This window comes from Aethalodelphis obliquidens, unplaced genomic scaffold, assembly GCF_003676395.1.
Source record: "Aethalodelphis obliquidens isolate GAN/ISIS:26980383/991018 unplaced genomic scaffold, ASM367639v1 scaffold20, whole genome shotgun sequence".
In the NCBI taxonomy this organism is placed as follows: Eukaryota; Metazoa; Chordata; class Mammalia; order Artiodactyla; family Delphinidae; genus Aethalodelphis; species Aethalodelphis obliquidens.
In genome coordinates, this window is record NW_020837964.1 from 17,837,397 (window position 1) to 17,854,140 (window position 16,744).

The 16,744-nt window shown below is 48.0% G+C and overlaps 1 protein-coding gene across 1 annotated transcript in view; it reads right to left on the reverse strand.

The window, feature by feature from the left end:
- Window positions 1-15,115, reverse strand: part of CDH1 (cadherin 1) — a 78,906-nt gene extending 63,791 nt beyond the window's left edge. The window contains exons 1-2 of the mRNA XM_027119470.1: window positions 14,953-15,115; window positions 13,936-14,050 (exon numbers count right to left, since the gene is read on the reverse strand). Coding sequence (XP_026975271.1) covers window positions 13,936-14,050; window positions 14,953-15,006 — 169 coding nt within the window. The 5' untranslated portion in view covers window positions 15,007-15,115. The remainder of the gene's footprint in view (window positions 1-13,935; window positions 14,051-14,952) is intronic.
- Between the last annotated feature and the right edge of the window lie 1,629 nt (window positions 15,116-16,744).

Genomic DNA, 16,744 nt, shown 5'->3' on the forward strand with positions numbered 1-16,744 from the left:
AGGGAGGCTTAAGGATGCTGGCGCATGGGGAGAGAACAGAATTACTGGCACAGCAGGAGGCTGGGCAAAGACCCCTGAAAGAGTAAACACATCAGTTTTGGTGAGAGAAGGTGCCTGTGATTTGATACCAATGCTGACCCTATTTCATGCATCATCAGGAAACCCTGAAAACCACGCGCACCTCTCCGATGCCCAGGACTGGCCGTGGGAGGAATCTGTCCTCTGTGATCGGTAACAATCCCAGAGGCCAGAGATCTTCACATCACAGGCCCTCCTGCTTACACCATCTAAAATGCTGTTGACATTGCTTGTAACAGTGAAAAAATAGAAACATCCAGTATCCATCAAGAGGGGACTGACTATACAGTAGAACACTATACGGCAGTTATAAATGAGCAAAAACTCCAAGATATATCAAGCCAAGAAAATAAGTGCAGAACAGTGTGTTAAGGATACTCTACTCTCATTAAACAGTAACTCCCCATTTCCCCCTCCTCGCCCCAGGCCCTGGCAACCACCATGCTACTTGCTGTCTCTACAAATTTGACTACACAAGGTACCTCATGTAAGGTGGAATCGTAATATTTGTCCTTGTGTCTGGCGTATTCCATTTAGTGTAATGTCTTCAACTTTTGTTATCCTAGGTACACATGTTTTGGCATGTGTCAGAAACTCCTTCTTTTTATAGGCTGAATAGTAGTCCATGGTACGCATATACCATATTTTGTTTATCCATTCATCCATCGATGGACACTTGGGATGCTTCCACCTTCTGGCTATTGCGGATAATGCTGCTACGAGCATGGGTGTACAAACATGTCTCTGAGTCTCTGCACTTAATTCTTTTGGGGGTATACTCAGAGATGGAATTGCTGGATTGTACGATAATTCCACAGAATTTAATTTTAAATAATTTATTTTCGAGCATATGTTTTTCATAAAACATACATTGTATGAAATGGAAATCACGTATTTTCTATTGTATACACTTAATATATAATTAAAATTTTAATAATGACTATGCTTAAAAAAAAAAAAAAAAAGGGGGGTGGGGTAGGGAGCAATAAGAATCTACACATACCTAACTCAAAAATATGGGAGGGCTTCCCTGGTGGCGCAGTGGTTGAGAATCTGCCTGCTAATGCAGGGGACACGGGTTCGAGCCCTGGTCTGGGAAGATCCCACATGCCGCGGAGCAACTAGGCCCGTGAGCCACAACTACTGAGCCTGCGCGTCTGGAGCCTGTGCTCCGCAGCAAGAGAGGCCGCGATAGTGAGGGGCCCGCGCACTGTGATGAAGAGTGGTGCCCGCTTGCCACAACTAGAGAAAGCCCTCGCACAGAAACGAAGACCCAACATAGCCAAAAATAAATAAGTAAACATATGTGGGGTTAAAAAAAAAAAAGGGAAAAAAAATATAAAATAACAATGGGTTATGAAAGGCATCTGAGAGAAGTTGGAGCTCACAGAAAAGCACCAGCCAGGTACAGGTACACTGGTGGTGGCATAAGCGTTGGGGTCAGCAGAACAGGGTTCAAATCCCTGCCTGCCATTTCCTAGCTTTGTGGCCTTGGGCAAGTCACTAACTCTCTCCGAGTCTCAGTTTCCCCCTCTGTAAACTGAAGGTAATACTAGAATCAAGTTCATAGGACAGTTGAGCCAAGTAGGTGTGACTATCAATCAGTGCAGTCACTTGGTGATGGTCTGCCTGCCTGGACAGCAGCACTTGACCTGTGGACAAACAATTTGCATTTGAAGCAAAGTGACAAGGGGATGCAGCCCTTCTAATCCTCAGTTCTCTCTGGCTCCTTCCGTTCTTTAGCATTTACACATTTTTTTTAACCCCTTGACACAAGACTAAAGCAGAAACGTCTAATAATAAAAACTCAATACTTCAAGAGTGTTTGATATGTGCCAGGCACTGAAAGCACTTTATGTCCGTTAACTCATTGAATTTTCATCGCAACCCTGTGAAGTAGGAACTACAATTTTATCCCCCCTTTACAAGTGAGGGGACTGAGGCACAGAAAGGTTAAGTAACTCAAGGCAAGAGTTGAGTCAGGATTTGAACCCAGGCGAACCTGTTTCTCATACCACTCTCCCCAATTCATCTTCACTCTTAGAGGCTTAGGGAGGCTGATTCCTTCATTTCACAGGTTAAAAGAGAAATAAATGCTGAAGATTAAAGCCACAACCTTGACATCAAATCTCTGTTGAAACTAGGAGTAAAACCTCACACCTGGTAAGTGATGTACAGTTTCCTAGGCTGAACAGCCTTCCCAGGTATTTAATTCCCAAAGTCTTAAGTACTCCCACGGCTCAGGCAAGAGGATTAGCAGGGGGAAAAAACAAAAGAGAGAGAGAGAGAAAGAAAGAGAAATCATAACTAAAATTTCCAAAGTCCAAAGAAAAATCAGCACAATTTACATGGAAGTTTCAAAATCAAAGACTCTGACGAGCTCTGAAACACCCATCTGCAAGGCATAGATGAGCATTCCTTTATAAATGCAGACTTGAAAAGGCAAAAGGTACAGGAAGTACACCCACAAATTCTCCTTTCTCCAGAGAGTTTAGTCATGATTACTAGCCCAGGAGGTGGGGTGGGAATGAAACCAACCACATGACCCTAACCAAGCAGGTGTTGAACCCAGTCATTCCTGCAAGACCACAGGCTTCTCGTTAAGAGTGCAAAGATCTAGGGCCAGTATCTCCCGGGATATGAGTAAAAGCAGGCACCTAAAGTACCTGTGACCATGAGAGGGTGATGTCACGGAGTCATTCAACCTCTGATACTGATAACCTCACCAGGATGGCAGTGATTCAGGGCCCCGCCCCACCTGTCAATAGGGCCCAGGTTATTGTCCCAAGCTGACTCAAGTGATGACGTTCTCTATGGAAAAGCCACAACTTTTCCACAAACAAGTTGGTCAAATCATTCCCTTTCAAAGACGCCCACACAATTGTGATGAAGAATTTGTGGGGGAAGAAGTTTGCTGTCTGAAAATCCTCATACTGAAACCAGGCTTCATTCTAACTAGCAGGTCCTGGGACACTGGTATACATGTAACCCCTCCGCCCCGCCGCCCCAAAAACATTCTGCCAGAGAAGTTTCATCCCTCTGCCATAAACTAGACGTAAAGCCATACTCCTCTTGGGCAACAGGCCAAGGGGAGGGGTAGCTTGGAAAGAACACTGGATCCTGGTTTGAATCCAATACCCTTTAAAGGAGATATGGTAACAATTAGCTCTCAGGATTATTCTAGAAAAATGCCTGCCCAGAGTATTGTCTTTAAATGGCACCAAGGGACTTCCCTGGTGGTCCAGTGGTTAAGAATCCATCCGCCAATGCAGGGGACACGGGTTCAATCCCTGGTGTGAGAAAATCCCACGTGCCGCGGAGCAACTAAGCCCGCGAGCCACAACTACTGAGCCCACATGCCACAACTACTGAGCCCGTACACCGCAACTACTGAAGCCAGCACACTCTAGGGCTCACGCACCACAACTACTGAGCCCGCGTGCTGCAACTAGTAAAGCCCACGTGCCTGGAGTCCGTGCTCTGCAACAAGAGAAGCCACAGCAACAAGAAGTCCATGCACAGCAATGAAGAGTAGCTCCTGCTCGCCGCCAACTAGAGAAAGCCTGCACGCAGCTATGAAGACCCAGCGCAGCCATAAATTAATTAATTTTTTTTAATTAATTAATTTTTTAAAATAGCACCAATACGGACTTAAAGAATGTGGGAATTCCAGCTCTCTCAAGAAACAGCCCAATCCTAATTACCAATCGAGCATCTCACTTCTTCAGGTCTTTACACAAATGTCATTCTTCTTAGTGACAACCTTTCTCCAATCCCTCCAGCCCCCAAATCCCTCCACCCCAACACACATAATTCTTATCACCCTTCCTGCAGTATTTTCTTTCCCTTCCATAGACCACCATCCAATTGCCTCCTCCTATCTCCTCCAATTAGAAGGGAAGGAAGTCCAAGAGGACAGGGACTTTTGTCTTTTTCCTGTTACATCCTCAACACCTAGCGCAGTGCTAGATAGGTGCCCAACAAATTTATTCCTTGAACAAACAAATGCCTCCGTCGTCCCAAGGGACTTCTCTCCCCGAGACATTCAGAGCAGGAACTATCCATCACCTTCACCTGGCTGCTCACAGACCATCTGGTTAGTTGGCCTTTCTTGCGGTAAAGAGCACAGACTTTGGAGTCCAACAGCCACTGAACACGCGGCCAGGCTCTCCCACTTCCTGTCCTAGTGAACTACACTCTCTCACGCAGCTGCTCAGGGTCTGTCAATTCTCAGTGGTTTTGTGAGGTGTAAGGGAGAGAGACAGCATCTGGGAAGAGTTCTGGACACATAGTACGTACTAGTACTATCTGTACAATGTTGCTTAGGATAAGAAGAGAGGATGAAACAATTTTTTTAGTATGTCTCAAATATTGCATGGGACATACTGATACTAAAAAATCAGTCATTGTTTACCTGAAATTCAAATGTAACTGGGCATCCTGTATTTTTTTTTTCCCATTTGCAGATGGTGGCCACTTTAATTTGAGCAATAATTGATACAAACCATTTGAAGGCAAATAAAGCATCCTATATTTTTGATGTTCAATCTGGCAACTCTGCCCATTAGGCATTATATTGCTGAAGGCGAAGTGATGCATCTTACATAAAGATTTATAAGATACTACCCTATAATACTCTCTCAATGAATATTTATTGATCAGATGAATTTCGGAGCTGTGAGATTTTTGTCTTGGCCGTGAGATGATTGAGTTAGCCGTAGATCATTGTCGTTGAGTTTTTTGCATCTCTTTACAAGCTCCCTTCAGGTTCCTGCGCATTGCCAAAAACTGGAAGAATGGAAACTGGGTCTTGAACAATTAATGGGCCTGAAGGATGCTGCCGATACCCAGGAGAAAGGTGTTGGGTGTATCTGGAAGCCTTGCTCAAGGAAGGTGTCACCAGACAATAGGAAACCAAACAGATGGCCCTGGCGGCTCAGATCTCTGTTTAGATTTTGATCTGGTGCTTCCTTACACCAAGAAGTGTGGGGCAGAAATGGCTCATCTGACCTTTACACTCTAGACTGCAAGCTGTTTTGTGACAAGACAATGAGGTAAGGTTACACCAGCAGTGTGCAGGGCTCAGAGAAACTGGGGAGTGCCAAGTGGAGACACATGCCCTGAGAACATCCCCTTCTCCTTGTGTCCTTTCTGTGGCTGGTACTGAGAAAGTTCCCTCTTTTCTTTAAAACAGAAAGCACGACAACACCTGAAACTACTATGTTACGTGTCAATTAGATCTCATTTTATTTTTTGGAAAAAGGCACAGTGGAATAGCTTCTAAAAGCAAAAGATATGTACGGACCTATATATACACTCTGAAACCTCATTCCTTCATTCAACAAATAGTTACTGACACCTACTATGGGCCAGGAACAGTTCCAGGTGCAATACAGCCGGTGAACTCAACAAGACAAAAGCCCCTGGCCTCCTGGAGTTTTTTTGTTGTTTGTTTTTTGTTTTTAATATTTATTTATTTATGTGGCTGTGTTGGGTCTTAGTTGTGGCACGTGGGATATTAGTTGCAGCATGAGGGATCTAGTTCCCTGACCAGGGATCGAACCTGGGCCCCCTGCAATGGGAGCATGGAGTCTTAACCACTGGACCACCAGGGAAGTCCCCCTCTTAGAACTTTTGTTCTAGTGGGAGGAGAAAGACAATAGACAGGTGAAATACATGTTAGATGGTGAAAAGAGCTACAGAGGAAAACAAAGCAAAGAAGGGGGAAAGGGTTACTGCCTCAAATAGGGTGTTCAAGAAAGACCTCATTAAGAGGGTGACACTTGAGCAGAGAAGTTAAGACATAAAGGAGTGAGCCATGCAGGTAGCAGGGGGAAACTATTATTGACAGAGGTAATAGCCAGTGCAAAGGCCCTGAGGTAGAAATGTGCCTGGTGTGTTCTAAGTACAGTCAGGACAAGAGGTAAGCGGTGGAGGTGGGCGGGGAAGCAGATCATGGAAGGCTTGTAAGTCATAGAAAACATTGGCTTTCGTTCTGTGTGAAATGGGAAACCACTGGCGGATTTTGAGTAGGTGTGATGCTTTCTAACTTAAATTTTAAAAACCATCACTGACTGCTGAGTGGAGAAAAGACTGTTGGTAGAGGGGCAGAGGAAGCAAGAAGACCAGAAAGGAGGCTGTTGCAACATCGAGGTGAAGACACTCAAAAACGTCATTGGGGAAAACTATCCTGGGAGTCTGAGTACCAAACCACACAAACAGTTGTTCTTCTTAGCCTTCAACCTGCCCAAGTATCATAAATCTGAAAGGCTGTTGGATTGCTACAAGCTCTTCTAATTACAAAGCCCACTAATTATTATCTAGACCTTGGCCAGTTATCCCACGGGGTCCTGTACTGGCCACCATTTATGATTTTCCTCATGGGAACAGGTTCAACTCTTCAGGCAGACCCCAGAAGTTCCCAGCAGTAACATCTGAGCTCACAGGGATCTGGGCACACTCCGTCTATTCCCAGTGTGGACAGATCCACAGCCAGACCTCTGCCTGGTGCCCACACCTTGAGTTGGTTCCACTTGGAACATGAGTTTGTTTAGGACAGGTTCCCTCCCAACCCACCATGAATGCCAGTATAATTGCATTTTCAGAGACTCAGAAAGTCGAAAAGAAGAAAGTAAAAGAAGTGCAGTTCACCTAGCATTTTTAGGAAGTGAAAGTCAAAAGGGACAGAGGCTGAAAATGGCTCAGAGGAGAAAGACAAAAGAGGTGCTTCAGAGGCAAAAAAAAAAAAGCCTGAATTCTAGCAACACAATTAAAAGTAGCAAGATGCAAAAGGTGTAAAGACCTCTTTTCCAAAGGGCGGGAGGAACTCGCCTTAGAAAGGTGAATTAGTTTCACTGGAGATGCAGTTTGGCAACGAGGCAGTCGAGGGCGTGGGAAAGGGCACGGGTTTTAGAAGACAGAAGTCCAGCTCTGCCACTACCTGGCTGGGTGACCTCAGACAAGTTGTCCAACTTCTGAGTCTGTAGGAGATAATGACAGTTTCCGTCTTGGGCCACCGTGAGGCTTAACCAAGCTATCAGGTCTGTGAGGACCCACTTTTGCAGGCCCCACTCCTGACACTGGTTAGAAACAAATACTTGTATTTTTATTTGTTGGCCGCCTCCAAATAAATACTCTCAGCATAGCCCTTCCATTATGTTCTCCTCCAGTGTGGGGGTCCCTGTAAAACCTCTGCATCTATTGACACAAGACTAAGGAAAAAAGACCACTGTCCTATACAAATTCCTACTGAAACTGGTGCCTGCTGTTCTCCCAAGCTCCAGCCCTGAGATTCCCAAATACCCTCAAGATGATGCCACTTCTGGGTCCTTCAAACTTAACACTTTCCTAACCAAGAACAAATTTTCCTTCCCCAACTTGCTCCTACTTTCTCCTCTATTCCCAGCAAAGGATGTCCTCTCATTCACCAAGATCCAGGGGGTAAAACTGAGCACCCCTCGCTCAGAAAACATCCTCTGAATATCTTCCCACCCCAGTGACATTCTCCAGTATATTGGAATTAGCCACTGAGGGAGGGGGCGCATCAGAGAATTCCTGGAATCTCCCTGAGGGCCCCCAGCACTGGCTGCTTCTCTGGGCACCCCCCATCTCCACCCCGTCTGCTCTAATTTGCGCCCGCAGAGCTCTCCTTCACCAGCACAGCAGGTCGACCAGCCGTATCCTTCCCTGATCAAGGGTGCCCTTGGATCCTTGGCCTCAGGATGGGCAACCAGATGCCCACACCCTGGCCGGCACTGGGTATTTATTCATCAAACATTCCTGATCTCGCCACTGGAGTTGTCCAGGGCGATGAATCAGGTGGCAGCGGACTCCTGGGGAGCTTTTAAAAATGCCATGTCAGAACCCCACCTTCAGAGACTGCAGCTCAGTGAATTTTCAGGTTTTTGAAGTGCTCCAGGTGATGTGATGCTTCGCCATGTGGGTAAACCATGGTCTCAGAGGCTGGGGCAGAGCGTTTTTTGGCAATGGGGAAAAGACAGGCACCCTTAAGCCATGTGTATTATGAAATATGTTTAAAAACCAAGCAAAAGCTGCCAGGTTCAAGGTCACCCTGATTTCCTGCACCCCCCCACCCGGACCCAGTTGTACCTTGCCCACTCCTCCCACCCCAATTCTGAACAATATTCATGGGCAGGTCCACAGACAACCCCACTCCAGCCCTTCCCAAGCACACTGCACAGTGGCAAGCAAGAAAACGCCGCAGCGTTTCCTTTCCTAGCAAAGGGCACTTTGGTCTAGTCACTGTTTGCTGTTTGCAGAGCAGTGTTTGCTTTAACACAGAAACAGGGAGAGTGAGGAAACTGGTTTGGCTGGTTTGCCGGGTGGGAGAGAGCACAGGGAAACGTTTGAACCAAAGGTAAAACAAGGGAGAGTCTCAAACAGAAGGCACCAAATACTCCAGGGGCTTTAATATGTAATATTCATTGGGCACTTAATATACACTGTGACATGGGAACTATTATGCCCATTTTACAGAAGGGGAATCTAAGGCTTAGAAAGTCCCTGGCCAATGTCCCTCAGCTGGCAAGGGGCATTACCTGGATTTCAATCTAGGCAGTCTGACTCAAGAACCTTCTAAATGTTCTTGGGCCTTGGGAGGTGGGGGAGGAGTGGAGAATGGAGGTAGATACAGGAAGGAAAGGGAAGAGGAAAAATGCAGAAAGAGGGGGCTTAAAACGCTCCCAACAGTAACAAGCAAAAGCTGAAGTATATAAAAGGAAAACTTACAATAGTAAGAGAGAAAAGGTGAGGGGAGAGGGAGGGGAGAGGGAGGGGAGAGGGAGGGGAGAGGGAGGGGAGGGGGAGAGAGAGAGGGGGGGGGGGAGGGAGAGAGAGAGAGAGAGAGAGAGAGGGGGGGGGGGGGGGGGGGAGGGAGAGAGAGAGAGACACCACCACAATTTTTTTTTAATGGACCAAAGACAAAAAAAACACTTTAAAGTGTCTAACTGCCCTTCCATTTCCAGAATCGAGTTTGAGGTCTCCCCTCTCTGCCCTCCGTGGCTTTCAGAGGGAAGCACTAAGTACACTGTATCCCTGGGACACACTTATCACTATGGTCTGGCTTCAAGAGCCACTGGCTGGGCATGCAGCCTTCACAAGCATCTTAGAAAGTTCTAACAGACGCAGCTCTCCCTGCCAATTACAATCAACGTTGAGCGCTGGCCCAAGGCCACAGTTTGAGAGGAAGAAAATAAGCCAAGGTATGAGGTAGTAAATATTCATTCATTCATTCATTTGTTGAAAATAATACGAGTGCCTACTCTTTCCCTAAGAAATATGAGCCACCATTGAATGACTCCTTCCTGTTTCCTTAACATCCTTCTCACTCACTTTACGTTCAGCCCACTCGGCTTTATTCATTACTGTAATCCCAGGGTCCAGCCCAGTGCTGACACTCAATAGGCACCCACGTGTGTTGACAAGAGAATCTAAACGAATAAACAAATATGCATATTTAATCCTCACAACAAACCTGTAAGTATTATTGCCCACCCCACCCCCCAATTTTACAGATGGGAAACAGGCTCTTAGAAGCAAAGTGATTTACCCAAGGTCACACAGCTAGTAGCTGAAATTCATACCTGGTCTTTCATACTCATGGAACTATCCTGACCAGCCCTAGCCCATTCCCTTCCTTGAAAGTCTACAGCCCTGAAAGAAGATGGGGGTTGAGGCAGAGTGGAAACCCAGAAAGTCTGGATTGTGATGGGTGTCTCTTAGGGATTTCTGGGTATGGGCAGCTTCTGGGAGATGTGAGAGCTGATTGCTTCAGCATCCGGCTTATCTGGGGCTGCACTTGGAAGGCTTAGAAGGAGCATTTAGGAGGAAAAGGCTCACCCAATAAAAAGCCCCAGAAAGCAAACAGGGATTTCCATAAACACCTGGCTGAGAGGATAGGCAGGTCTAGAGGCCCCGTACAGAAGCAGCAGGTGCCAGCCTTCCTTAGATGGCTTTGCAGGGCTCAGGACTTTCTGCCACTCCTTGTGAGACACAAAGGCAAGGGCAGGAGAATGACTCATTAGTCTCCTTCCCCAGGGAGATTTGCACCAACCACTGACACAGATGTGAGTAACAGGGAAGTGATGTTTAGGAGTTGGAGGGATGAGGGAGTAGGGATCCTATGACGTAAGGTGACCCCAAAGCAGGCTTCTGTATTTGTTTTTTAAAGCCTAGTTTAGGGACTTCCTTGGTGGTACACTTGTTGAGAATCCACCTGCCAATGCAGGGGACACAGGTTCGATCCCTGGTCGCGGAGGATCCCACATGCCGCGGAGCAACTAAGCCCGTGTGCCACAACTACTGAGCCTGCACTCTAGAGCCCGCGTGCCACAACTACTGAGCCCACGTGCCGCAACTACTGAAGCCCGCGCGCCTAGAGCCCGTGCTCTGCAACAAGAGAAGCCACCGCAATGAGAAGTCCCCGCACCGCAAGGAAGAGTAGCCCCCGCTCACCGCAACTAGAGAAAGCCTGCATGCAGCAACGAAGACCCAACACAGCCATAAATAAATAAATAGATAGATAGATAGATAAAGCCTAGTTTAATGAGGGGGCCTGCATACCGTTTCCATCACCGTTCAGCACATCTTTTAGAAGGAGGAGGAAATGGGTGTATTTAATCCTTACAGCTGGATGCCTGTGAGCAAGGTCAATCCATCAAGCAATCAGAGCTCAAACCCAAAATATAAGCCCTGTTTGCCCAAGGTCAGGTGGAGGAGGAAGCAAAGCAAGGAAACCATCGGTTTGAAAGCCTGCCTGCTTTTTTTCCCACCCCTCAATCAACTGAAAGCTGAGTGCACAAGTATTATCCTGAGATTGGAAACTGTCTAACAGCCTGGGTTTTTCAAACCAGTTTGTGCTTTAAAAAAAAAAAAAAAAAAAGGAAAATAATCAGAAACTCTAAAGAACCAGTTTACAGTTGTGGTTTTGGTGTCGTTTGTATGTACGTTCTCCATTCTAAAACGTAGAGAGAAATCAAAGGAACACAAAGCTGAGTGAGACTGTGAGGTTGGCCTTCTCACAGGGCGCAGGAACGACCCCAGAAAACCACCCCAGGATCCCCTAAGTTTAATCAAAACCCTATTTGTGACACTCTTCAGCCACCTGTGGACATAACGCAATAGGCTCCTTGTTCTCAGACCCTCATGCAGCAAATTCCCCACAGGGCCAATGTTTAAACCTGGTACTAATGTTGCATGCCTCCATCTTCCTGGACTGTCCAAAGAGAATGAGGTCACCTCCCTAAATCCTGGCTGCCTTTTTCAATCACAAAGCCAGTTCCCTGAGATCGCATGTGTGATTTTACCAGAAGGGCACTTTCATCTGATTCCACATTGGAGTGGTAGGAGACCCCATCGTCCAAAAAGGCCAAAAAAATTACATGTCAGGAAATCTGTTGATTGGGGCTGGGTACGTGGACATAAAGGGAACTGGAACCAGCCACACAAGCAGCTTCCAGAGGATACTTCTCCCACCAACACTACCAGCTATAGGTCCCTTCCACTTCCCACCAGGTCTGGCCCACCTCCATAACCACCAGCCCCCTCGGGGTCCCGCCCTATCAACACCTCTGCTCTCCAGGGTACATAGGGAGGATGATGCCTATTTCACGATGGACACGAACTCCCCAAATACCCTCTGTCTTTTTTTTTCGAGATTATTGAGAAGCGTGAAGAATGGGAGAAAGACCGGCTGTGGCTCCCTGAGCAGGTCAAGAAATTGCCTTATGCTTCAGTCTCCTCATCTCAAAACAGAAATAACAATGGTACCCACCCCACCCCCCCGTCACACAGTTCAATGAGGTAAAATAGGTAAAGTGCTTGTCCCAGAGTCTGGTTCAAAAGCCAATAGGTGGGGCTATTAATAATAATATTTATGTTATTGTTAACATGTAATAATACTATTACTGGTCAGATACAAAAGCTTGGTGGTGGTGGTGGTGGGAATAAAAACTAGACTAACCCACCCTTGGTGCTACAAAGATGTCTTGGTGAAGGAAAACAAAGTGACCAACACCTGTGTTGCAACACCTCATACACAGATGCACACACCATTTCTAACCCTTGCCCCGAATTCAAGGTTCAGTCAACTTTGCCTCATCCCAGAAGCCAGTCTTCACTGCCCACTGATACCCACCAGAACACCCCAGGGCACCCACACTCTGCCACCTAAGTGCCCATGTCCCACAATGTTCTCTAAGCGGGTCCTGGGACATTTCTTAGCAACCTGCTGGAGTGTGAAATACCAGGGGCAGGGATGAAGTAGCCCTATATCTCCTCAATCACTCCCAGGGGCCCAGCATAGGGCCGGGCAGAACATCAAGCAGAGACTGGCCGAGTAATGGTGGACCCACTGCAAAACCAGGCAGACAACACTTCCTTTCTGACCCAATAGAAAGCTCCACACAACACAGACGTGACTCAGAAAAGCAAATATGTTTAATCAATCAAGCTGTTTAAAAAAAAAAGTCTCCTACTGTTGGAACAACTTTCAAAGTTCAAAAAAAATTTCAGACAACAGCATGATTGCTGTAGATTTTCCACATGGCCAAAGACTGGAAGAATAAATAGTGAATTGCCTTAGGGGAATTGTGGGTGATTTCTCATTTCAAAAAGTGTTTCTTTTATTGTTATGATACTTGCCCTATCAACTAAATCAAGAGGGAAGAGAAAGTCCTTTGGTAGGAAATAAGCGCCTGGGAATCAGTGAAACCAGAAGAGAAACCAACATTCCCTTGCTCTCACTCCTGGGCAATAGTGAAGTGAAACAAAGCAAACTCTAGAATCCTGATTATCACAGTGATAAGACCCAGAGGCACACTGTGTCCGTTTTCATTCCCTGAGTCAGAGCTACCAGGTTTTTGAAACACACACCACACACACACACACACACACACACACACAAACACACACACCCCATTATTCCTTGGGGGTATGGTACCTGTATCAAAACGTTTTCATCTCTATGAGCAAAAGCCACAGTCTGGTGACTAAGAGAGGGCTCCTCAGTCATCCCAGAGATGTTGCAGAATGGGGCCTAGGATTCAGGTCCTAGCTCAGATTCTTGCTCTGCTGAACCTGGGGCAAGTGGGCTCCACCCTCCTGAGCCTCACATTTGCTCATCTGTACCACGGGAATTACCACCCACCCCCACCCTCTTCCCACACATCAGGTTTTTGTAGCATGAAATGATAGACTGTCTCAAAGTGGTCAGGATGGGCTTCCCTGGTGGTGCAGTGGCTAAGAATCCACCTGCCAATGCAGGGGGCATGGGTTCGAGCCCTGTTCCAGGAAGATCCCACAGGCCGCGGAGCAACTAAGCCAGTGCACCACAGCTACTGAGCCTGCGCTCTAGAGCCCACGAGCCACAACTACTGAAGCCCACGCACCTAGAGCCCCTACTCTGCAACAAGAGAAGCCAGCACAATGAGATGCCCGCGCACGGCAACAAAGAGTAGCCCCCACTCGCCACAACTAGAGAAGAGCCCTCACGTAGCAATGAAGACCCAATGCAACCAAAACTTTTAAAAAGTAAAAAAATAAGTAGCCCTGAAAAAATTATATATATAAAGTGGTCAGGACAATATGAGACACACTGAAGGCCTCTAATAAGTGCCCCCCATAACTAAGTCAACCATACAAGATAGCCCCCTCAACCCCAACTGCTCTATCTTGGCAAAAGTTTAGATCCCTGTATCTGTGTAAATTACAAAGGGGTGTCACCTGAGCCACGGAAGAAGGGGCTCGCCCAGTCCAGCCCAGGGGTGTGGGAGCGCAATTTCTCGGACCCTTCCCAATCCCACCCCACCCCGCTCAGGGACAACTGCGGCGCGCCCTCACCTCTGCCCAGGACTCGGCCTCTCTCCAAGTGCAGCCGGGGCACGGTGAACGTGTAGCTCTCGGCGCCAAAGCCGGGATTGCAGGGCTCCGGCTCCTGGCAGAGCCACGATGAGACCTGGGGTAGGAGAAAGATATGGAACCCGGGTGACTTGAGAGGGTCCCCTCCCGCCCACACCGAAACCAACAGTGCCTCCCCTCCCTTGCTCCCGGCGCCAGGACTGTGGGAGTGGCCCACCCCCATGCCCATCCCCATCCCCCCGGGCAGGCAGCCACGCCAAACTCTTTCATTCGGAAACCTGTGGCCGCCAAGCCCCCAGGACTTCCCAGGAGAGGCGGCTGCTGGGTCACCTTCTCCAGACCTAGCACCCCCTTCCTTCCAGTCTCCTTTTTAATTTCATTGGAGGCATCTTTACGCTTCCAAATTCCACTTTCCCTATACCGGGAGAGCTCCCACTCTTAAGCCCAGTTCCTCAGACCGAGGGGCGTTCCAACCCCTTTTGACCCTACTTTCTTGTCCCGGGGACGTCCCCATACCTATTTACCACCCTTTCTTTACAGGGCAGGTGCCTTCTTTATCTATTGGTTCCCCTTGCCTTACCTCAGAGGTCGTTCCCACTACTCCCGGCTCCCCCCGGACTTGCACCAGGGCTCCCCTATCCCATACCCCGACGCCCACCCTACTCCATGCCCTCCGCTGCCCGCCCTTAGCCCACCCGACTCCCCGGAGGCTGCAGTGAGGCGTGCCCCCCCCCACCTCAGGCATTTGCGGGAGGCAGTAGGCAAAGCCGCGCTCGCCCTTCACCCTCACCCGCTCCCGCTCCCTTCTCCGTGGAATCCAGAGCGCGGCGCAGTTTCCAGGCCATTCAGGCCCTTTGTACCCAAACTTTCTTGGAAGAAGAGGGACTGGGGATGACAGGAGAGAGAAAGGGACGACGAAAGAGAGGAAGGGGCTGGGGGCCGGGGTGCGGTTGGTGGGTCCGGAAGGCGTCTCCTGCAAAGTCAGGGGACCCAACGTACCTGCAGCAGCAGCAGCAGCAGGAGCGCAGAGAGGCTGCGGCACGGAGGGCCCATGGCGGGCCGGGCGGGGGTCGAGTATGGTCCGGCCGAGCTGGGCCGGGCTCGAGTCTGGCAGAACTTCCGCGAATTCACAGGTGCTTTAGGGTTCCGGACGCCACTGAGCTGGGCAGTGCCGCGGGAGCCAGGTGAGCCTCGACGGCCCCGCCTCCGGCACCGCTGATTGGCTGAGGATGCACCTGCCCGGCCGCAGCCAATGACCGGCGCGGAAAGGCCTCGGGCTTCCTCCGCTGGCTTGGGCGGACGCTCCGCCCCCGCTCCCGCCCCCCAGCCTCATGCCGACCCGGTGACCGGATTGTAGAGTCAGAGCAGCGGATAGGGCTCCATGATTCCTATTACCATCAGGTTTGAATACCAGCCTCGCGGTGGCTCACTAACACCTGGGACCAGAAAGGATTTTACTCTTTAACTACTTCTGTCTTTTTAACTTCAGATCTCCATCAGTTCGTGAATCTGCAAATCAATTCACTGGGCGGGACCCCGCCCCCCCCCCCCGCCCTTCAAAGCTTCAGTTTCTCCACCTTCCAAATGGGAATAATAATCACCGAGCCTCCCTGTGTTGTTGTGAAGTTGTCATACAATTAATAAGACAAATGTTTGCTGCACCACAAAAGCTCGATACAGAGGTGAGGGATAATAATAGTTAACAATAGGTGCTGGGCATTAAAAGTTACTGTGCCGGGCTCTGTGCTAAGCATGACATTAACCATCTCATTTAATCTCATCTCAAAACAACACAAGAGCTGTGTTATTATTCCCATTTGATAGCCAGACAACTGAGGCATAAAGAATTTGAAGCCAGTAGGAAGTGATAGAGGACTGGAACCCACCTCCCTCTGATTCCAGAGCCCCTATTCTATTAACTTCACCTCATGTGGTCCCACAAAATCGCCAGCTGGAGCTGCAGTTTTCAATCTGTCCTTTAATGTTGACTGGAAGAGATCCATTAGAGATCACCCAAACCTTTCATTTGCAAATAACTCTTTCTATGTCCCATGCAATGGACACCATCTTTCCCTTTACCCTTGAATCATGATCAGAACTACAGTACGTGTAAAAAGAAATGGTAATTATGTGATATGATGGGGGTGTTAGCTATGAGTTAGGTATGTGTTAGGTAAGTGTTAGTTACTATGGTAGTAATCATTTTGCAATATATGTAAGTGTATCAAATCAACATTTTGTACACCTTAAACTTACACAATGTTATATGTCAATTGTATCACAATAAAGCTGGAAAAATACAAAAACAAACAAACAAACAAAAGCACTACAGTGTGTGGAGTCAGCCACTCACTAGCTGTGCAACTTTGGGCAAGTCAGTATTTTCATCTGTATAAATGGGTCCTTAGGAGCTAATATAAGAAAATCACTAAGCAGAGTGCTTGTTGCCTGGTAGCAACTGCTCAGTAAGTGTTGGGTGTGGAGGTTGTTCTTTGGAACGGACCACCCCCTTTCCCCCTTGCTCATGGGGAAGACCATGTTTACAATATTTCACCCCGAGCTAAAAGTGAATCTGAGCCCATTGAGGCTACTTTCTCAACCCCAGAGGAGAGGCACTGTCTTGAACCAAGACACTGTTTCAGGTCAGTCCAGCCACCACCCCCCCCAACCTGTCCCCTCCATTTTAATGGGTTTCTGAGCACACGCCCAGGCCATTTGGATCTCTGCATCTTGGCGCTCTCTCTGCCTCAACCCACCAGGAGACTTTGAGGGAAAAGGCTCCAGTATTTCC